The sequence below is a fragment of the Ovis aries genome, chromosome 22 (genome assembly GCF_016772045.2).
Source record: "Ovis aries strain OAR_USU_Benz2616 breed Rambouillet chromosome 22, ARS-UI_Ramb_v3.0, whole genome shotgun sequence".
Lineage (NCBI taxonomy): Eukaryota > Metazoa > Chordata > Mammalia > Artiodactyla > Bovidae > Ovis > Ovis aries.
This window is the reverse complement of record NC_056075.1, coordinates 23,003,343-23,026,042: the sequence shown is the minus strand read 5'-3', so window position 1 is coordinate 23,026,042 and position 22,700 is coordinate 23,003,343. Positions and strand designations below refer to the sequence as shown.

The 22,700-nt window shown below is 54.8% G+C and overlaps 1 protein-coding gene across 1 annotated transcript in view; it reads right to left on the bottom strand.

Moving 5' to 3' along the window:
* Positions 1-10,023: 10,023 nt before the first annotated feature.
* TRIM8 (tripartite motif containing 8) overlaps positions 10,024-22,700 on the bottom strand; it is a 16,067-nt gene continuing 3,390 nt past the window's right edge. The window contains exons 2-6 of the mRNA XM_015103277.4: positions 13,980-14,075; positions 13,414-13,647; positions 12,395-12,426; positions 12,146-12,261; positions 10,024-11,607 (exon numbers count right to left, since the gene is read on the bottom strand). Coding sequence (XP_014958763.2) covers positions 11,000-11,607; positions 12,146-12,261; positions 12,395-12,426; positions 13,414-13,647; positions 13,980-14,075 — 1,086 coding nt within the window. The 3' untranslated portion in view covers positions 10,024-10,999. The remainder of the gene's footprint in view (positions 11,608-12,145; positions 12,262-12,394; positions 12,427-13,413; positions 13,648-13,979; positions 14,076-22,700) is intronic.

The window sequence follows — 22,700 nt, the reverse complement described above, 5'->3', positions numbered from 1 at the left end:
AATTGGGGCTGCAAGGATACTGGCAATTACCTAATACTATTTCCTTTTAGACGGGGTTCAGAGAGGGGAGTAGACTTGCCCAAAGCCACACAGTAGGAGGCAGAGTAGGCTCCGGTCCGGAGCTCTGCCCTCTGGAGAAGAGCTTGTCTTCCCCTCCAGCAGCCTCACTTCAGCAGCCTAGAGACATACCAGCCTGGCTGGTCCCAGGGGCTGGCCTTTAAAGGCAAGCTGTTGGCAGAATAGAGGGGAGCTGGAGGCAGGAAGAGAGAGAAAGTCTAGTGTTGCCAGATAAATGGCAGGACATTCAGTTAAACTTGAATTGCAAATAAAGAATCATTTTGAATATAAGTACATCCCATGCACGATTTGAGACATAATACTCATAAAAAAGTCATTGTTTACCTGAAATTCACATTTAACTGGCCACCCCAGTTTTGTGTTGTTTTGCTAAATCTGACAATTCTACCCAGAATGCCCTGCTCAGTACAGCGACAGTGAGATACAATTAAACTGTTCCCTGGACTCAGACCCAAAAATCTATCCTTGCCCATCCATAAATCAGCTCTGTGATCTTAGGCAAGTTGCTTCCTTTCCTGGAGTCCTGCCTCTTCATCTGTGAAATGGGACAAAAGTGGTAGGAAGATTGAAAAGAGATATAATGGCAATAGACGTAGATAGAAGGCAATAGCTAACACATAGTAGGAACACGGTACCTCAGTTTCTTCCTGTAAAATGAGGTAATCACCTACCTTGTTGAGTCTCCAAGAAACTAAATGAAGTTATGAATGTCTGGTGCAGAGTAGGTACTAAATCATTGATAGCTATTATAATAACAGGCAAAAATTCTGGAGTCTAGGCTTTCCCAGGCCTCCAAGAACCTCTGCCCTCCCACACGGCCCACCACGTGTTGCTAGGGCCAGCAGCCTTCCCAGAGGTGCTGGCAGCCCCCTCCTCTCTCCAGGGGGCTCCCTGGGCCACCCCAGCCCCACCTCCTGCAATTAGATTTGTAAGTGGGAACAGGCTCTTGTCAGCGGCTCCTGATTGGCTCTGGGCAAAAACACAGTTTAGCGCTCAGTCAAGCTGCATTTCAGGGCCTCTGTCTCTCTCTCCCCCCACCTCCCCCTTAATTGCAATCTGTTCAGTAATTTCCTTTTCCAACACTGCAGAACACGGAGAAGCTGCAGCATGGGAGCCGGGCAGGGAGGAGGGGAAGAGAGCTCCTGTTCCCTGCAGTGAATCTGCTGGTCCAGCGCTGTGTCCTGTGTCATGTCCGTGTGTGCGTGTGTGTGTGTGTGTGTGTGTGTGTGTATCCGGAACCAGACAGACATGAGCATGTGGTGATACAGGCCCCTGCAGGGTCAGACCAGGGCATCCACTTGTACCAGGCACCTGGCCATTATCATTCATTTAATCCTTGCAACAATGTTAATAACTGTAGGTGTTATCACTCAGTTTGAGGACAGGGCTCACAGAATTGGATTCACTTGCTCAAGATCACACCAGGAGAATGGGGCAGGGTCATGATTTTCACCTAGGCTTGTTTGACTGCTAGGGCCCAAGCCCGTCTCATGAAACCTTTTCCCCTTTTGGCTTCTGAACTCAGAAAAGGAGCTGAGGACTCCTGCACAAAGGAACAGGGAGAGGTTTCTTTTCCCAGCATGAATAGCAGTGTCCCAGGGACAAAAAGCCTTCAGTAAAGAAATGAAATATTAATGACAGAAAGGCAGAGAGCAAGCTGAGTCAAGGAGGGGCAAGGTTTGCAGGAGAACTCAGGTGGATACCTGAAGCTGAGAGCTGCAAGGGTTGAGGGCAGAAGTACCATTTAGATCACCAAACGACTCCTCCTGTTAGTCATTCACTGATTGGATCCTTCTGTAGCCCCACAGGGTAACCATTCCTACCCTTCTCTTCCAGTTGAGGAAACCAAGGCTCTCAGAGCTTAAGTCACTGGCCAAAAATCACACAGCTAGGAAATGGTTTAGCTGGGGTTCCCTTTAAATAGAAAGACCATTTTTCTCCAGGGCGCCTTCTTGACTAAACACAAGAGCTGAGAACAGTGGGGAGCGGGGCTCCAGGAAACCAGGCCGAGGCCTACCTCTCTTTCTCTCACTTTGCCACCCACCTCTTAAAGATCCACAGGAAACTTCACAGAGCCCAGAGGTGGCCGCTGCTCTGAAGGCCACCAGCAGAGGGGGCAGGCGGTGGCCAGGCCCCGCCCTGGCAACAAAGGAGAAAGGCTGGGGAGACTGTGACCCTTTGGGCCTCAATTCTCCCCCAGGGCTCTGCAGCCCCTACCCAGTGCCCTGGCCCCAAAGGGGTAGAGACGGGCTGCAGCAAAGTGGTAGAAGTCCCTGGAGCCCACTTAGATCACTGGAGGGCAAGAGAAAGGCCCGATTGCAGAGTCACACACAGACACTGCCTGCCCCTTGTTAACAGAATGGGAATGCAAGTTCCTAAGACTGGACAAGGCTGGCACGCGGGCTCAGCACACCCATATGGGAAAGGATGCCCCCTCTGACCCCACCAGGGTGCAAGTCTTGGCACTGGCTGAGGGCCCCTCAGCCGGGGCCAGTCATACTTATTACATCAGCCAGACCTCTCCCTGGACCAGGCTCTCAACACTCACATCGCCAACCCAGTCCCCAGTCTCTCCTGGACAACCTGCTCTGGTGAACTGGAGCCCACCAGCCTCCCTTGCTGCCGAGCAGGCAGAAGCCTGTGCCATCGCACCATCACTTCCAAGCCCCTCTGATTCTGTCTGGGGCCACAGAGCAAGCCTGGTCTGGGCTTTCGAATATGACTGAGGCTTCCCCGGAGCCTCCGGATTACGGATTACAGGGTCGAAGCAGTTTTCCTGCCTGGAATCTACAGATGGCATTGGAAGAGAAATAGTTAAGGAGCTTGGGTTTGCAAGCAGCAGCCCATCCTGGGGCCAGAGGATACCATACAATCCAACCATCCCCTCAACTCCCCCAGCTCTGGTGGGGGTGCAGCCTGGATTTCCTCCTGACTCACTCCCCAGGCCCTCTTCCCACTCTGAGACCCTCAGATCTGGAGAGCAGCAGGTTGAGAGGAAGGAAAAGAGGGCGGACGGGGCAATTCAGGGGCTGGGATGCTGATCCAGGCAGGGGGGAGGTGTCTGCACAGCTGCAGGCAGCCCCCCTACCCCCAGCCTGTGAATGGGCACATCACCCCCTCCCGCCCGCCTGCCACCGCTCCTGAAACAGTTGGTCCTAATGAGCGCAAAGCAGGCAGGGCAGCTGTGTGCATTATCCATATGCATGGGGAGGTGTATATTTATCCTCACGTCCCACCCCACCCCGCAGCTGCTGCCAACCCCGATGCCAGGAGGGTGAGTGGGCACGAGCGCCCAGGCTGCTGGGGGCCCTGGGCCTCCTCTCCTGCCAGCCCTCCCTCCCCAGCCCACGCCCACAGCCTTCACTTGACCCATTTTGGAGGCAGAAGTTTGTGTGTGTGCTCGAGAGAGAAAGAAAGCGAGAGCGTGCACACATCATTTCCCCAGTTGGTGCTTTTGATTTCCTCTGAAGTATCTTGATTGCGGACGTACAATGGCATCTTGCTGCCAGTGCTCCCTCAGCAGCTTCTGGCTCTGCGCCCCCGCCTCCTCCCCAGGGCCGGGGTTTTCTGCTGACTCTGGGGCCCGTGACTGGCTGGCAGGGAAGGAGCAGGGCCTGACCCCGGCTTCCATCTCTCAGCCTGAGCAACGGGACCCAGAGGTCCAGCCACAGTCCTTCCTGCTCCTCGGGCTGGGGCAACCTATACCCTGACCGCCCACCCCCCCCAACCTCCTTGCTCCTTTGGACCTCCCACTGCCTCCTAGTTGGTCCCTTTGTCCCCACTGCTTGGCCGCTTACCCTAGTGCTCAGAAGAGCCATTGTTCTAACATTCACTTCCTCTGTTCAGATGCCTGTGGAGGCCCCACTGCTCTGGGACACGCAAGGTCAAGCTTTATCCTATCGCTCAAGTCCCCTCTGGTCTGACCTCAAATCTTTTTTTATCGACCTGTCAATCACGGGGTCTCACACACACCCTGAGCTCCGGATGAGCAATCCTTGCTGCCCCTTGACAGGGATTCATCTCCCCACCTGTGTTCGTAGAGACCTCCTCTCGGGGATGTCTGTCCTCTCTTGTGTGTTTTGCTCACCCCTCCTTTAGGGCATGATTCAAGTCCCACCTCCCCAGGACGAAGGCCTGACAGCCTCTAGCGCACAGGGCTCCCTTGGGAAACATTCAGAGCCCGGACAGCCTAGGCATTCTGTGTTCATTCATTCATCCATCATTCCTTCATTCAGCAGATATCTTTTGAGTGGAGGCAGAGCACCTACAGTGCTTCATGTCCTGGCTCCCTCCCCTCCTCCCCTAACCGCCCCCATTCACTCATGCCTTTCTGACCTCATCACTCCCTGCTCTGCCTCTCACCCACCTTTCCAGCCACTCCTTGCTCTTTCTGAAACAAGCATCTTCTGCTTTTAGCCTTTGTGGTTGTTCCCTCCACCTGGGACTCTCTTGCTCCAAATATCCCCAGATCTGGCCTCCTCACATTCTTAAGATCTCCACTCAATGTCACCTTCTCAGCAAAGCCTTCCCCAGTCACCTACATATATAAGAATTGCCATACCTCCTTACTCCTGACAAGCCCTGTCCCTGCTTTTCTTCCCTTCTTGGTACTTATCACCAACTCACAGTTGTTGATTTCTTTTTTAAAAATATTTATTTATGTATTCATTTGGCTGCTCCGGATCTTAGTTGAGGCACACTGGATCTTTAGTTGTGGCATGTGAACACTTAGTTGCAGCATGCAGGATCCAGTTCCCCAACCAGGGATTGAAGCCAGACCCCTGCACTGGGAGCATAGAGTCTTAGCCACTGGACCACCAGGGAAGTCCCTTTACTGACTTCTTGATTGTCAGCTCTTTCCCACTAAGTTATTAGCTCCAAGAGAGTGGAGTTTGTGTATTCCATTCACCAGTGTATCCCCAGCACTGGAACAGAGGCCAATATTAGAAGGACAGCAATAATTATTAGTTGAATAAATGAGTGAGTGAATGAATGAAACAGGCACTGTTTCTTGGGCTCTGAAAAGTCAAAGATGACCAATATTTCACGTCCTCCAGGGACGCACAGGCTACTCGGACACATAAGCTATGCAGCCTCTAACCTGACACGTAAATCACAAAGAGTTAGAATACCAAGTGAGAGTGCTAAGTGCATGGGGGTGTGGTTGGCCCAAAGGAACTTGAACATCGTGATAACTATCAATGCTAGAAAGCAGCCTACACCAGCCCCGTCTTGACATCTCACGCACATCTTTCATTATTCTTCATACCCCCTCTAGACGGGGGGGGGAGGAATGCACAGAGAAGATGAGACTCTGAGGCTGGACAGGCAATCCAGGCAGAGAGAACAGCACTGGGGCACGGAACCACATGGGCTGCTGGAGGACTGACTCTAAGCCTATGACCTGACGGGTGGAGCTCAGGGAGCTGCAGCTGGTAGGGATGGCATTTGGTGTGGAGGGAGAGTCCCTATGCATTAGGTCATGAGCTGCCCATTTGCTCAGTGCCCTGCAGCAGGCACACACATGGAGAGTGTCTGAGGACAACATCCAACTCACAGCCAGGCAGCCAGGACACCCATATGTCAAGTGACTCACTGCCATTTTTTTTCAAGTGGGCTAGAAGTCTACACTGCCCTTACGGCATGGTTCTTGGAAGCCTGCTCCCTCATTTTACTTCTTATCTACAATTCTCAGATGTTGCCTATACCACCTCTAGACCACATTCTACAGGCTGTTGCAAACTACGCTGCACCCTACCCCACATATCACCCTCTTCTTGCCTCAATGTAAACCATGAGAAATAACGTATGGCATTGAGCAGATGGGTTCTCTCTCAAAAAAGACCCAATTATTGAAGATCTAAGTGCAAGGAGACGTCATAAATAACCCAGTTTGCTGCAGTTGAGAGGAATTAACCACATAGCAATTAAGGAAAACTGGTCGCCTGTGGAGGAAACATCCAGCCTCCCGGTGCAGAAGTCCATTGGCAAGTCCTGGCATCATAAATGCCAGGGACAGGGAATTTTAGGGAAGAAGCCCTGGGCTTGTAAAGGTCTCCCTCACTCAGAGGATATGATTCTCACACACTGGAGAATGTGGTAGGGGCCAAAGCTCTACCCACAGATTTGTTTGTTCTTTGTAAGAGCTTTCATAATGCAAGGGGTGTCTCGAGATTGTGAGCTCTCTGTCACTGGAGGAATTCAAGCAGAGAGTGAATACATCCTGTGCTGGAAGGGAAGAAAGACTCTGGAGTGCAGCTGGATGGGGCAGAGTGTGGGAGAAGACAGATGCTGGAGGAAGAAGCTTGTATCCTGAAGGCCGGGCCCCTTCATGGGGGCCTCTCACCTCTCACCAGAAGTCCCCAGCCCCAGCTGCCTCTGCCTCCTAATTGTTTCCCATTCCTTGCAGCCTCCAACGAAGTTTCTAGAATCTTAGCCCCAAATCCCAGGTTCTTGCCTCAGCACTTTGGCAGAGTAAAGAGAGGGGGCAACGGAAGAGTGTCCTCTATTTCCTTCCTTGCCTCTTTAACTGAAAAAAAAACTGGATTCAGAGAGTTCTAGAACCAGTACCAAGATGCTAGGTTCTAGAGGCCACTGTTGCTAAAGCCCCTCCAAGGAAGAGTTTTCCAAAAGCCTACAGGGAGAATCTCACTATAGAAGAGGGGTAAAGTGTGGTGGGTCTGTCCAGGGATATCCAGGAATTGTTTTTCTTCCTCCCTTTACCCCACAGCACCCTTTGCTTGTAGGCCTAGAGCACTAGGCTGGGAAAGGGCATCTCCTAGACCTCCCAGCACCACACACCCAGTCTACAGAGATGGGATGGGGTAGGAAATCCCCCAGGGGGCCAGGTCTGATCCTGAAAGTGTTCTCGGGTTCTCCCCCACCCTCATATGGGAGCAGATGAAGGACTCTGAGGAAAGGGCATGGTGGAGTGGGTGTATGTGAACAGGGCCTAAAAGAACCCAGAAAGGAGGTTAGAACTCAGGGTCTCAGCCTCCAGAGAGGGCCCTGGTGCACTGACTCAGCGGCCTCGGCCTCCCCATTCAGGGTGTTCCCCCACTGCTCCACCCGCCTCTCCCGCCCCCAGGGTGCCCTTTGAAGCCCGGAGGGGGCTTTGATCTGGGGTCTGCCCCGCTCTCAGCAGGCCGGGCCAGATGCGCTTGGGGACGGTGGGTCGGGGGCGGGGGGCGGGGGGGGGCGTAGTTTGAGGCGCAAGGGCCGACAATCCCCCAAGCCTCACCCTACCCCTGCACCCGGCCTGGGCAAGGAGACTGTTTCCGGCTGTTGCGGGAGGGCACTCGACCCCCCCATCCACCCCCACCCCACGCCTTGCAGCTGTTCCCCAGCTGCCCGGCCCCACCCCAGAGACAGCTGGGAGAGAGGCTGGGGGCGGAGAGCGGGGCGCAGCTGCTCAGCTCCGGGGCTGGGACCGGGGAGGGCAGCGACATGAAAGAGCCCGGGCCCGCGGGGGTGGCGGGCGGAGGAAACCCCCCGGCGGTGGCCTCCCTGCGGGCTCCGCACATCTGGCCCACAGGAGCCATCAGTGGGGTGGGGGAGAAGCGTTCCGCTCCTGACACCCTGCCCTGCCCTGCGCTGCCCGGAAAGGGGCGGAGCGATGGCCTCCCTGGGGAGGGCGGGAAGACACTGCCTGGGGGGCAGAGCCCGTATCTCTGAGACAGCGCTTCTCGGAGGGAGGCACAGGGCGTGCCTGTGGGTGCGGGGGTGGGGGTGTCTCGAGTGTGCAGGGTGAGAAAGGCCTCCCACACCTCCTCCCGCCGGCCCCTGTTCCTGGGGCAGCTCCAGCTCTCCAGGCCTCCTCTGCCCCTCCTCTAACACTTTTGGGAGGTGGGTGACAGCTGCTCCGACAAAGCCAGGGACAGCTGGGTAGCTGGGGACAGCTGGATGGGGTTAGCCTCTCCAGGCTTCCCTGGCTGCCCAGGCACCCCTGGCCATACTACACAGTTAGCTGCTTGGCTGCCTACAGCCTGTGTGCCTGGGTGTCTGTTTGCTGTGGTGGGCTTTCAGAGGTGGGGCCTGGTGGGGTTCAAGACCCTCCCACTCCCACCAGAGTCTATCCTCCATATCCCACTCTCATTGATGTACACGGAGAAAGAACCTCTTCCATCCACTAAACCAAAACTAGGCCAAGTGGGAAAGAAATCGGGCAGCTTTCCGCCTTGGCTCCCAACTCCTGGCACAGAAAATGTCCCAGGGTTCCTGACAACCGGAGAAAGCGACAGAAAGCGACAGTGAGACGGGAGCAGATGTGAGTAGAGTTAAATGTCTATCTGTCCAGCAGCACCTGCCCCCAGGCATCCTTCCACCCTGGGTTGGAGGAGTACTGTGCTCCAGCCATCTGCCTCTCAATAGTCCCAAACAGGTGCAGAAGAGAAGGGGGCAGGCCAGCTGTTGTCATCCCAAACTTCTGGCTCTGGCTCCTTGCCAAAGTGGGAAAGGGGGAGCGGTGATCAAGGTCCACTCACTGCAAGACTGAGTCATTTTCTACCCCATAGGATAGGAGGATGGAGGAACTTAGCAAGACCAAGACCTTGGACTGGCCAGCCCTACTGGCTGGGGGACAGGGACTGACGATGCCCTCCAACTTGCATCCTTTTCCTGAGAAGAAGGGTGACTAGCTGTTGGTAAAGTTTGGACCCCTGGTGAAGGACTTACCTATAGCTCCTTGTCTTGCTCTAGCCTTTCTGGGGTGGGAGGCATTCAGGCCTTGATTCCACCCAGACAAGGGGAAAGAGAACTAGGCACCCAGAAAAGGTTGCCCCTTCTACTTTACACATAAGCAGATCTATGAAAAGTGTTAGGCAACAAACCAGAGATCTTTTAAAAGATCAGCCCCCAATATTGTAAAGCAATTATCCTTCAATTAAAAATAGATTTTTAAAAAAATTAGCCCCCACCCACCCTCCCCTGGCTCCTTCCCCAAGAGGGCTTGGTGTGCCCTGCCCATCCTTCCACCCTACCCACAGGTCTGACAAGCAGGTCCCTGGTGAGTCCCTCATGGCAGCACTTCTCAAACCCCAGGATGTGTTAGAATTACCAGGAAGTTAAAAATGCGATTCTTGGGAATCCCGATGGTCTGGTTAGGACTCTGCGCTTCCACTGCCGAGGGCAGAGTTCAATCCCTGCTTGGTCTGATTCCTGGTCAGGGAACTAAGATCAAGCATGCCTTGGCAAAAAAAAAAAACAAACAAAACACACAAAAGCGGGTTGCCCTCAGTGATTCCCACCGAGTCCCTGTAGGGCCCCAGCAATCAGCTCCTTTTAACAAGCTCCTGACACACTGGACTTTGAGAAGCTCTGCCAAAGGGGATGAGGGTAGGATGTCTTTTTCACCTTGCCACCCAACCTCCATGCTTCCCAGCGTTCAAGATTTTCCTGCCTTCTCTTCTTTCATGCTCACTGGAGGAAGGGGCAGGGGCCAGAGCTTAAGCCACCAAAGGAAGAATGGAGCCAAGTGCCCCCCACCCTTATCACATCAATGGGGGCTGAGGCCCCATTAGACTAAATTCCAAGATAGAGACTGCTGTAGCTCTGGCCCTTGGCCCTACACAGTGCCTGGCGCTTAGCATGTACTTAATAAATATTTGTGGAGTGAAGGAGGTAAACTTTGCAAGACTCATAGAAAGGTATTTTTTCCTTTGTCTGTCCTTGCTAAGAGCATGTTGGCAGAAACTCAAAGAGATGCCGGGGCCCATGCAGCAGGGAGGCTGGGCCTAGGAGGCCCTCAGCAAATATTTGTCAAATGAACCCAAGGCCGAGAGTAGATATAGTTAGTGGCTGACGAACCGACATCCACAGGCCTGGAACAGACTAAACCCAGAAGAGAATCAAGGCCAGGGCTTCCGTCCCTAGAGGGGGCCCCTCCTCACAGCAATGCCTGAAGACCCCAGGCCTGGGGGAGTTGGGGGTAAGAGGCGAGGCAGGGAGTGGGACTGCGCCATTATGTTTATTAGAAGGTTGGATTTCGGTGTGTGCTCTAGACAGATTACAGAATAAATACCTGCGCCTTGAGAACAGGAAGTCCACGATTCATACAAAGTGCTCGCTACAGGAAGTTGCTGTGTCAAAACCCAGGCAAGGACCCAACTCCGGGCAGCCCCTCCTCTCCCGCTGACCTCGACAAGGGCTGTGCTATGGTTTCTTATTTTATTATTTCTTTTATTTCTCTTTATTATTATTAATATTATTATTATTTGCTTTTGCTGTGGTCACTATCATTGGCAAAGTTCCTTTTCCCCTTTCCTGGACATGGGGTTCCTGTCTTTAAGATTCCATTCTGAGGCTGAAGGTGCCGAAAGCTGCTTGAGAAGTGGCCTTTGAACTCCGTCTGGGAGGATGGTGAGAAGGAAGCAGGAAAAATCATTCTTGGTTTAAAAAAAAAAAAAAAAGCCCCACAATCTACAGGTCATTCCTTATTCAGTCAGTGATCAAACTGCCCAAAAGAAAACCAACAGGAGAAGCAGGCCAGTGGGCACCTGGGCCCTCCTCCCAGGGCTGGGTGAGGAGAGTTGGAAACTGCCCCTCCCCTCAAGGCTATAAAGGAAGCTGAGGCTCCTTCCAGCCATGGGGTGGGAAGGGGAAGGAGGGAAGGGGAAAAGGTGAGACAGAGAGAGAGAGAGAGCTCAGCGCCTTGAGGTAGACGCTTTCCCAACTCCGGGGCCACCTGCGGCCCCGGCCCAGGCCAGCTCCCACTGTCACCTCCGCGTCCAGGAGATTCATTAAAAAAAAAAAAAAAATCAAAACAAGCCCTAAACAAAACAAAATCCAAAAGGAAAAGACTTAGGGGAATGGAGGAGAGAGGGAGGGAGGACAGGAAGGTAGAAGGGCAGGTCTCTGGATGCATCATCCCCGAGCCACCGGGGGCTGGGGGGCAGATTCCCCGGTGCTCACTGCCCGCGCGGCGTTAGCTCGTCACGTAGTGTTTGGTGGACGGCTGCCCATACACCCTGTAGAAATCTTGGTGGCCAGGCTGCTGGGAGGCATCGAGCCAGTCTCTGACCGCCAGGCCGGGAAGGGACTGGGGGACGGAGGGGGTGGGCGGGAGCGGGTGTGAGTACTCCTGCGAGGGCACTGTCCAGGGGAAGTGGCCGGAGCGGGGGTAGGGCTGGTGGCCGCCGTGGTTGGCCACGGAAGAACAGTAACAGTTGTCCACAGAACAGACGAGAATCTTGCGGCCACCATACTGGGGGAGCATGGGCTGCTGGGCGGCGGAGCCGTTGGGATACTGCGATGGGGGGAACACCGGACTCGAGTGCACTGGTTGGGCGCCGCCCGGCAGGGCCACCAAGTGCTGCGTGGAGCTGCAGGGCCCCAGGGGCTGCCCTGCCTGGCCCTCGCCGCTGGCTGTGCCTGCTGCCCCATACTGGCCGCCCACGGGGCCCGACGACGCCTCTAGGAAACTGGCCTCAGGGAAGGCCGTCGAGTGCTTGCGCTTTTCCGCCCCAGAGCTGCTCACGCCACAGGGGTACAGGGGGACGCTCTGCAGGAAGGGCACCGGTGTGCTGAAGGGGCCTGTGGAAAGTTTGGGCAAAAGTCGCTAAAACCCCATCCCAGGCCACCCCAGCCTCCTCTCCCCGGGGAACTTTTCTATGGGGCCAAGCACAGTATTGTCTTGATGCTGGCTACTCCATTCCCATTTTACAGCTGAAGAAGCCAAGGCTCAGGAAAGTACTATGGCCTGCCCAAGGTCCCACAGCTAGAAGTGGCAGAGCCAGGATATGAGGCAAGGCTTATGACAGGCCAGGCTACCGCTCAGAGGGAAGGCTCTGGCATTTACCCTTGCGCAGATGGTTCCCTCAGCCTTCCCAGGTGGCTCAGTGGGTAAAGAATCCTCCTGCAATCCAGGAGACACAGGCTCGATCCCCAGGTTGGGAAGATCCCCTGGAGGACGGCATGGCAACCCACTCCAGTAGCCTTGCCTGGAGAATCTTCTGGACAGAGGAGCCTGGCCAGCTACAGTCCATGGGGTTGCAAAGTATCAGACACAACTGAAGCAAGTGAGCATACATGCAAAGGTTTCTCTTCCTGTGATTGAGGATCTCACTCTCACCTTCTAGCATCTTCCGAAGCTGTTTCTCCTTCTTGGCCACCTCGTTCAGGAAGAGCTTGGAGTTCAGGTGGCCAATCTTAGGGGGAGAGAGGCTGCTGCCTGTGCAGGTCTGGGTCCTGGGGGCAGTGGACGGGGCGTCTGCTGTGAGGAGGTATCACGCATAAGCCCGCCCTACCTCCCCCCGTGGGCCTGCCCCTTCCTGCCCTCCCCCTCGTGTGTTCCCCTGAGGGCCAGTGGCCATCTGCTCACCTGTCCATTAGGATTTTCACAGACTTGGTGTTCTGGGGGAGAGAAAAGGGTGTCAGTGGGAAAGGCAGCATGAGAGAGGGGAAGATGGAAGCTGCCCCATTCTCTCCCTCCCCACGCAGGGCTGACACTTTTGAGGCTGGCCAGAGTGTCGCAGGGGCAGAGGGTGGGGTGCCTCTGTTTTCAGAAAACTGAGCTCTTGCTGTGTGACAGACAACACTATGAGTACTTTCCAGACATCCAGCATCTTATCTAAACAACTACCAAGAGGAAGGTTCTGCAGGCACTCAATATTTTATCCAGAATCTTTGAGGCAGGATGTGTTTCAGATTATGGAATTTTTTGGATTTTGGAAGGGACATGTGATGCCTGTATCATAATATGTGATTACGGAGGATACCATAATCTAACACATCGATGTTTCTGCAGCAACATTTCAACATTTGTACCAAGTAAGATCAATAAATACCATAAATTGCCAACATTAGTTCAGGTCAAATGTTTGCTGTTAAATGAGCTGCCTGAACTTTTCTCTTTTGGTTTTCAGAGATTTTTAAAAATCTGGAATTATGGATAACAGATAATAGATCTGTATGGAAAAGACCCTGATGCTGGGAAAGACTGAGGCAGGAGGAGACAGGGATGACAGAGGACGAGATGGTTGGATGGCATCACCGATTCAACAGACATGAGTTTGAGCACGCTCTGGGAGATGGTGAAGGACAGGGAAGCCTGGCCTCTGCAGTCCACGGGGTCACAAAGAGTCGGATAGGACTAAGTGACTGAACAAAAACAACATTATCAACCCTATTTTATAAGTGAGAAAGCTGAGGCCTAGGGAACGTATATGACTTGCCAAGGTCGTAAAGCTAGAAAGAACGGGGGTGGTGGGGAGGTTCTGAATCTATGCAGGCTGGCTGCAAACCCCTGTGGTGGGGGAGCCAGCTGGGGAGCAGAGCGCACGGACTCCAACTTAGAAATGTCCCCCTGGGTCCCGCCAGCCAACCCTGGGCCCAGCCCACCTTCATGAAGCTGACATCCTCTGTCTTGTCGAAGAGTAGCTGTAGGGAGCCCAGGAGCTTCTTGGCCTCCTGCATGCGCTCCCCGAGATGCAGCGCCTGCGCTGCGTTCTCGCTGCAGAATTTGGCCTGGGCCTTGTCCAGGACCTCCACTGTCTGCCGCAGGTCCTCGTCTAGCAGCTGGTGCAGCTTCTCGTACTGCAGTCGCACCTCTTCCTTCAGCTGGCTCACCTTCTCCTGCAAGGGTGGGGGGACCGGTGAGTATGGGGGTGCCTCTGGCTGCCACTCTTGCCTGACTCCCATCCTGGATAGGGGAGTCTGGGACCCCGAACCCCCAGGCTGCCTAGGGCTTCCCGAGGGCAAGGTCGGACTTGGAATCCTGAACTGGTAGTATAGCAACCCTGGCACCAGTCGGGGGCTCATCCACTAACAGGTCATTGAATGACTGAGCAAGGGATTCTGGCATATAGAGCTGACTATGCAACAGGTCCGAGCCCAAGCAAGGAACTAGCCCCAGGCCTTGCACCCAAGCCATCCCCACCCTATACCATGGGCGTGGGCTTGGCTACCTCCACCAGGCGTTTGTCTGACTCAAGTTTGTACAGCTGGTCCTCAATATCCTGCTCTCGCTCCTCCAGTCGGTCCTGCTGCTTCATCAGCATCTTCTGCAGAGACAGGAGGGGGATGGGCATCAGAGGGGCTAAGATGGGTGAACACCATCCTTCCCTGTACAGAACAAACTCATCCTATTGATCCTTTGACCCAGATGATCTAAATTTTGGGGATCTAAAATCCCTTCTGGCCCCCATGAAATCCCAGGGCCCTGGAGACAACTGCCTGGCCAGCTTGTCCCCAGGAACAGAGAACAGGGAATATCTTCCCACACATATCTAAACCATGAGCTTTCTGAGGGCAGGGTCAGGCCAGCCTCGGTTCTAAGCACTCTTCCTGTATAGAATTATCTAATCATTCCAGTAATGCTATGAGATAAGTACTATTATTATCCACATTTCAGAGAAGAGGAAACCAGAAAGGTTAAGTAGTTCCTCCAAAGTCACACAGCTAGTAAATGTCAGAGCTGGAATACAAACCTAAATGACCAGGCAGTAGGGTCTGTTCTTATCCAAGTCATGGGGCCTCTCTCTGGGGAGCACCATCTTAGGAATTGTGCAGAGCCTTCCTGGGTCTCACAAGTCCTCTGGCCCAGCCCAGAGATCTTATGCTTGCCTTACACTTGCGGGACATCAAGCCAGCCACCTGACCCCTGGCTTGCTCCTGACACTGAGAGCTGGGCCTCTGAAGTCCTTGCTAGTTGGACCTGGAGGGAGAGGAGACTCTGGCTCTCCGAAGACTTGAGGCCAGTTTGCTGGAAGGTTCTGGACCATACTGCTCTTCTCAGCCCTTAATCTGACTCCACAACCCCTTTCCTCCTAGTGCTGCTCATCCTGGCTGTTCTAACCACCTTGTTTTCCTCCCTTACCAGATACACCTCTTGAAACAAGGTCTCTTTCCTGCCCAAGAACCCTCAATGACCCCTCCTTCCAAACACTGTAGGCTCTTACGACCTGCTTTTCCCGGTCAGGTGGGCTGCTATCTTTTTCCTGACATTGCACATTTGAGGTCTGGAGAAGGCAATGGCACCCCAATCCAGTACTCTTGCCTGGAAAATCCCTTGGACGGGGGAGCCTGGTGGGCTGCCGTCTATGGGGTTGCACAGAGTCGGATACGACTGAGCGCTTTCACTTTCACTTTTCACTTTCATGCATTGGAGAAGGAAATGGCAACCCACTCCAGTGTTCTTGCCTGGTGAATCCCAGGGACGGGGGAGCCTGGTAGGCTGCCATCTATGGGGTTGCACAGAGTCGGACACGACTGAGGTGACTTAGCAGCAGCAGCAGCAGCAGCGGCCTGCTGATGCCTTTCTGTAGCCCATGGTGCCTTCTCCCATCCCCTGTCTATCCTTCAAGGCCCAACTTAAGGCTCCGCTCCTCTCCATGGGCCCTGCTCAGAGGCTCTGAAGGTCCCTCCCTGTCCTGGCTGTATGGTGGGGCTGTCACATTGCTCTCCTCCTATAGCTGTGGTGTCCAATATGGTAGCCACTAGTCACATCGTGGCTCTTTCACTTTAAGTTAATTAAAAGTCAAATACACTAAGCACCAGTTTTTCATGTGTACCACCCTCAGTTCAAGTGCTCGACAGCTCCATGTAGCTAGTGGTTACTATACTGGACACTACAGACACAAATCGTGGCCATGTCACAGGAAGAGCTATAGGACAACAGTATTCTAGAGTCTGTTTGACAAACTGCACTCTGATCTCCAAACAAAACTCAAGGCTTCTGAAAACACGGCTTTGCTGCTGTATTTTTCTACTTCCCTTCCCAGTTGAGACCCAAGGACCCCAGCACCCTACAGATGCATGATGTTGTTTGCTGAATAAACCCATGAGTTTTGCGCACAAAACAAGATTTGCAAAACAGAAACAGACCCTAGCTCACAGTAAGTGTCCACTCCACAAGAAGTGGTTCTTTTTCTTCCTCTGTGTACACCTCAAAGTGCCCCTCAAGTTTGACCCCGTGACCCTCACTCCCATTTACTTTCAGGTGGCTTCCTCAAGACAGGCTGGCAGCAATCCCTCCCTTTTACCCCCAACCCCTTTTACATATGGGGAAACCAAGGCCAGCAAGAGAGTTCAGCGACCATGTTTTGTGTTGGTAGCGACCCTGCAAACAGAAAACCAAATCTCCGGGGCCAGGAGGAGGCATTCAGATTCTGAGCTGGGAAAGTCTGGGACACACTGCACCCCCCCTTCCCAACAACCTGACCTTTCAGTGACCCAGGACAGCACCTCATGACACGACCCACGGACACAGCCCTGCCCCCACTCCAGCACCTCATCCTTCCAGCAGGCCCCTCACCCCAGCCCCACATGCACAGGGATCTGCTGCCAGCCTGGGAGTCAGAGCCTGTCTAGAAACACAGCTGGCTGGGAGCAGGAATGGAGGTAGTCACACATCCTTCCTCCCAGTCTGTGAAACTGCCCCCAGTCACGTGAAGAGGGCGGGCAGCCCCCAGAGTACAGCCCAACTACGTGTATCCAACTGCACAGGCACACACAAGCACACACCGCTCCCTGGGCCCTGAGACTGCCTCAGGCACACTGTCTCACACACACACCCCTGCACGGTGAAGGCAGGGCCTCCTGAAGGCCCCAGACAACAGAGGGAGGCCTGCGTGAAGGTGAGGTGGCCAGAATACCAAAGGACTTTAGACCTTTGTACCTCCCTACAACAAAATTCTGCCTGGTGGCTGCCTCGTCCCCACACTTGGGAGGACAGTCCCCCAACCCAGATGCACCTGAGGCTCCAGGCCTTCCCAGTGTCCAGGACATCTGAGAGCCCAGGCTTCACCCACCCCAACACATCTGTGCACCACCAAACCCCTCAGTATCAGAGTAGGGGTGTACCTGGGGCTGAGTCCCAGATGAGGGGCAGGAGAGAGGCAGCCCCAGATGGGATCCCAGCCCCCTTTCCCTCGGAGCCCTGGAGTGGGCCTGTTCACTCCCATCCTGCAGACCAGCAGGAGGCCCCCACCCCACCCCTCTGAAACCCCCTCAGGGTACAGCCCAGGGAGGCACTTTAGGTCTTGTCACAGGGGGTGGAACTCAGCCCCTTCCTTCTTCTGGGCTTTTCCCACATCCACTCCTGGCAGCACTGTTACCCTAGGACCCTGAGGTTGTCCTCCCTTGACTTCAGGATCCAAGTCCTAATTCCTGCCTGCCCCGAGCCCTCTGGGACAGAGCCCAGCCCATTCCCTAGCAGGTGGGCACATTCCCTAGCAGGTGGCTGGGTTTCTCAGCCCAAGCCCAGCTCAGAGGCCATCGGCCTTCTGTCTCCACGACAGGGGGCAGGGAGAGGCCAGGAACAGGAAGCAAACTGTCAGGGGGTAGGAGCCACCCTTGGCCTGGGAAGGGGGCCTACCTTGTCCAGCTCCCCCTTGCAGGAATCACTCTCCCTCGGGGCTAGGTGATCTTACTCCTGCCACAGTCAACACCTGGCGGAACAGCAGGCTGGGGGGAATACTGCTGTCTCAGACAATGGAAAATTGGGGTTAGGAGTGATCCGCTTGCTGCCCCTCGATCCCCCCAAGTGACTGAATCAGGTTGCTAAGAAGCTAGAAGATGGGGAGCAGAGGAAGTAAGGACCCCTTCCTCTACCAGCAGCCTCCTTTCCATCTCAACCTCCCGGAAATTACTGAGAGTTGAGGCTCCGTTACCTACCTGGGAAAAACCCACAGGTGAAAGATTTCCCAGCTTGACTGCCTCTTAGTGCAGGAGGCAGTGGGACACACACTCCACAAACTGCTCCCAGCCCGAAGCGGGTCACCTGGGCCGTGGCACGCCTCAGGGTGCAGAAGCAGAATGGAGAGAACCATGGTCTAGACTAGCAGCACTCAAGAGACCACACCTCCTGCAGAGGAAGGGGCACTGTGAGGCCCAGCCCCACTCCCACCCCTGTTCCTTCCCTGAGCACTTAAGACCTTCCACAGTCTGCTCCTGGGCCTGTGAAGCCAAAAACATCCGGAATACTTGGGGGCTCACTATTCCCACACTTCCAAGACCCTCACACCTATCGCCTAATGTTCTAGACTCTGCCTTGAGCTGCTCTCTCTGATACCCAACCCCAGTTTGGAGAGGGATCCATCACGAGCCCCTCACATTCCTGCCCTGGGAAAGCTTCCCAGCCTTCTGGAGACTGACTGGCCGGGTCCAGCTGGCATTTCTGGTGCCAGACTGGACTGGGCAGACAGGTAAGGCCATAGAGACTCTAGGCTGTATAGAAGTTAATAAATTATAATAATAAAAGTCCTCAAGTCAACCTTGAAGAAAAGCAGTCAGGAGGGAACAGGGCCCCAGGAGCCAGGCCAGGGGCAGGCCCTGGGTTTTTTAGAGGGGGCCAGGGCTGGAGGTGAGAAAAGGGTGCTGGGCGGACAGAGCACCTTTTCCTGCTCACATGACCCCCATGCCAGCTCCCGCTCTGGAGGCAGCCCCTGTGCAGTGACCCCTTCCTAACCTCCTCCCCAGCTGCCAAAGCTGCCCCCTACTCTCCCGCATCAGCCCTAGTCCCAAGAGTATATTAGTTAGCCTCCCCTCTCCTTGGGCCACAGCACTCCCACCTGGCCTCAGAGCAGCTTCTGCCTGCCCTGGTCATCCCTTCCCGGGCCTCAGTCCCTGCCTGGGGCTACTGTGTGAACCCCTAGGCTGCAGACAACCACAGACCCAGAGTGAAGTGGCTACAGGGCAGGAGCCAGGGCAAGGAGAAAGGCGGCACCTCGGAGGCAAGCCCCGGCAGACCCAGAGAGGGTTTCCCAGATGCAAAGTGGAATTAGCTTTTGCCATGCAGAGAGCAGCGCTCTGGGGCAGCAGAACAAAGAGGCGAGAGAGAAAGCCCCCCTTTGTCTGAGTTTGAATGCCAGGCCAGCCGGGAAGGAAGGCTTTCCCAGAGCCAGGGATATGGCCAGCCAGGCCTGCCTGCTCAGGCCAGGGCTGGGGCCCCAGCCTGTCTCCCCTTTTTCCTACAACCACCCTGACTACCCCCAACACAGCATGGCAGGATCCATCTGGGCTTCCACCTCCAATACCCACCTTGGGCAACAAGCTCACCCAAAGGTGCGTCCCCTCCTCTCCCCTCCCCACTCCAACATCCCCACCAGGTGAGAAAGTTATACAAGACTCATACCTACCAACCAACCACCATCAGGCAGGCAGTCACACACACACTAGTGCCATCACTGATAGACATGTGTGCACACTCAACTTCCACTCACAGGTACACAGCAAGCAGGGCACCCCCCGCCCCTGCCAACAACACACACATGGATCTTCCCGGCCCCACAGTCAGACACAAGACAACTCTGTAATTAAGTCAGTCATTCACACTGCACCTTCTCGGAGATATACACGTGATACAAAGCAGTAGTTCCGCATGAGATGCACACCCAGACACACCAGTTACACACGCACATCTGTGGAGATGGATGCACAGGCACTCAGAGCTGGGGGAGGCAGAGAAATCAACAGGGCCTGCATGACAGGTGCCCAGCTGTATCAGCAGGATCCTGGGGTGGAGCTGGGGGTGCTGGGCCTCCACCTCAGGTTTCTTCCTCTCTGCCTGGGGCCCAGGGAGGAAGGCCAAGCCCCGCCCCTCTTCCCCATCCTTCAGGATGGTAAAGGAGCAGGTACCTGACCCTCACACCTCACACACACACTCACACAGCCTCCCCATCCTAGCTCCCACCCCACCTAAGACCTGAGGATTATGGTCGGTCCAGGGCGGCAGGGAGCAGTGGGGTTGATACTGCCTGAGGCAGGCTGCAGCCACAGCCTGGCTCTAGCTGGGCCAGGGCAGCCCTCTCTCCCAGAGCCTGCCTGGTGACAGACACATGAGGCAGAGACCTAGGGTCCCCTGCAGGGTCTCAGGGCAACCCCTCTGGCCAGCAGCAATGGGAGCAGCTGCGAACCCCAAACTGGCCCAAGAAGTGGGATCCTGTCCTCAGAGAAAAACCTCTTCTTAACTCTAAACCTTTGAGAAGTCAGGGTACAGAGTCCTGGGAACATTTCCAACCTCAGTCTGGGGTACTAGGAATGACACAGAGGCACAACTATGACCTGAACACACACACACACCCTGCATAACCATTTACAGACACATCTAGGCCTTATCTTGGGTCTTCTTTCTATGTTGAGGAAGGTTCTAAGATAAAGGTGCTCTCAGCTCAAACCAGTCCCAAGTTGCTCACATGAATCTCTAAACCTGGGGTCTGAAGAGGGTCTGACCACCTGGATGCCCCAATCTTGGGTCCTCAGCCTTCCATAGCCCCAAAGAAGAACATACTGGGGTCTAAAGGTGTCTCGGGAGCATGGTCTCTAGGGTCTACCCAGTGGGCATCCAGGTTTTAGGGCAACATGGTCTGCACACTGGCTTCACAAGGGCAGAGTGGGGCAAGGATTTCAAAGGCCTGCCTTTGAGACCCCCTGCTAGGTGGAAGCCCTGCTTGGCTCCCAGCTCTGGGTCCCTGCACAGGTGGGTGCTTTGACTATGGGGCAGAGAACCACCAGGGAAGATTGATCAGGGTTTCCTGTTTCTAGCCAATAGGGCATTTCAGCAGCCCCTACCCCTTCTCTGGGACAACGGGAGAGGAAGCACAAGAAGCAGAGCTGTCTGTATCTTAAGGTGTGATCCAGGTTTCCATGCGTCTGCTCCTGTATCTGGGAGAATTCTGTTGCCTTCATCCATGGCACCAGCAGGGGCCCTTTAAGACAGCCTCCCTCCCACAAGGGAAAAGAGGCCCAGGAAAAGGCCCCTCCCCCTGGCTGGCCTAGTGAGGATGGAGCGCAATGGGTCCTTCCATTCAGATTCTTTGCGGCTCACCCCCTCCCATGAGGGTGAGGCCCTCCTGTTCAGTAAGTCCAACTCCCACCGAGTGGCAGTGGCATGGAGCTGAGACCACTGCAGGGTTTCCGACTCCAGTGCCCTGACACCAGAGAGGATCTGGAGGACCTGGGGTAAGGGAGCCTGGGAAGGGATGAGACTCGGGCTGCGGGGCACAGATGCTGAGCACACAGAACTGCACATCTGGCTGTGATGCAACCCACTCCTTCTGCGCCTGCCCACAGCAGGAACGGGAACGAACACACACACACAGACGCACACGCACATGGAGCTGCTAACAAAGTTCAGGTCCTTCCATGCGTTCAAGGACCTGCTGGTGGGAACTCCAGGGTACACTGTGTACGTGTGCCAGGTACCTTTGAGGGCAAAGCAGACAGTCTCAAAGACACTCGAGAACATGGACCCACATCTATAGACACTCTCCTACTACCAAATCAGGCACAACGGTGTTTTCTCCCTCACTGAAATGAGACACCTGAGCACTCTGACACAACTAAGGGCATAAGCCGTGGGTGCACACTCTGCACGCTCACTCATCACCCTGGTTGTTGTCCCTTTCTCTGCCTTTCAGCCACATCTCCACCTTTCCCCTCCTTTCATTTTCCACTGTCAAACCCAGGACAGAGAACTGGGCAGCTTTTCTTTCTCTGCACTTTTCCCAGCCTCCTTCCCAGCCCTTCTATCTTTATTAACAGCTTCTCAATACTAGGGACAGTTTGGGCTCTGCCTGCCCTGGGGAGGGGGGGGCGGGGGGTGTGTGGAGTACACTAGGGGCTCATATCCTCCCCTAGGCCTCTGCCTTTTCCAGTCCTGATGTGTGTGAGGGGGTGGCTCTTCTCTCCATCCTCCCCCGTCACACACACACACTTCCTTTAAGAATCGAGAGGCCCTGCCCTGGCACAAAACCCCAGAGCCAGCCCATCCAATTGGAAACTAATTATACAGCAAATTTTATTTGTTATCCCTGCCCTCAGCCTGTGGCAGCCCTCCTGCCTTTTGTTAGTTGTATGTGTATGTTTGTTAATTGCTAAACAGTGACTCATTCTGACTGGTCCCCCTCACAGGAAACAGCCCCCATCTCCAACTGTGCCCTGTTCAGAGCTTCCTCATACCCAAGCTCCCACTGGCCTCGACTAGCCTCCAGGGGTCCCCACCCAGCAACACTCCCAGTCTCACCCCCATGATATCACACCCAGGCCCCAAGCTGGGGCTTCTGAGATGGCTCAGACAGTCTCAGGCCAACCCCTTCCTTCTGGTATGACTCAACCCTGAAAGCCAGGGGACCAGGGAGGAACCTAGGAGGAGCCCCCCTCCACTGAAGGGGACGGAAGTATTGCTTCAGTCCAGCTCCACAGCCAGGCCAGGCCCAGAGGCCTGAGGGGGAAGGCGGTTTTGACATTGGCCGCTGCTGCAGGGTGTATACAATGGGAGGGGATGCGGTTCCATAATCACCCAGCCGGCAGCCCAGGGGAGCCAGCTGCCTGAAACCAGATTGCAAGGCGGCTCAACCTTAAACCCACAGTATTCTTTTTCCGTCTTCCACTTCCCCTCCCCAAATGTGGGAGGGCTGTGATAGAGGGCTGGGCTGCGAGAAAAGGGTTCAGGGTGATGAAGACATACTTTAAGGTGTGTTCCTGAGGACGCGTGCAACACACACAGGCACACCGTGGGCAGCGATTCTCACACATGGAGAGGGGGTTACAGGGAATAATCCCAATAGCCGAGATGCTGTCCTGGTGATGCCATTGGCTGCCCAGGCCTTGGCCAGGGGCTCTGTTCTCCCTCCGGAAGCTCCCCCTCCACCCCCCCAGTGTGTTTCCAATAGGGCTTGAAACTAACA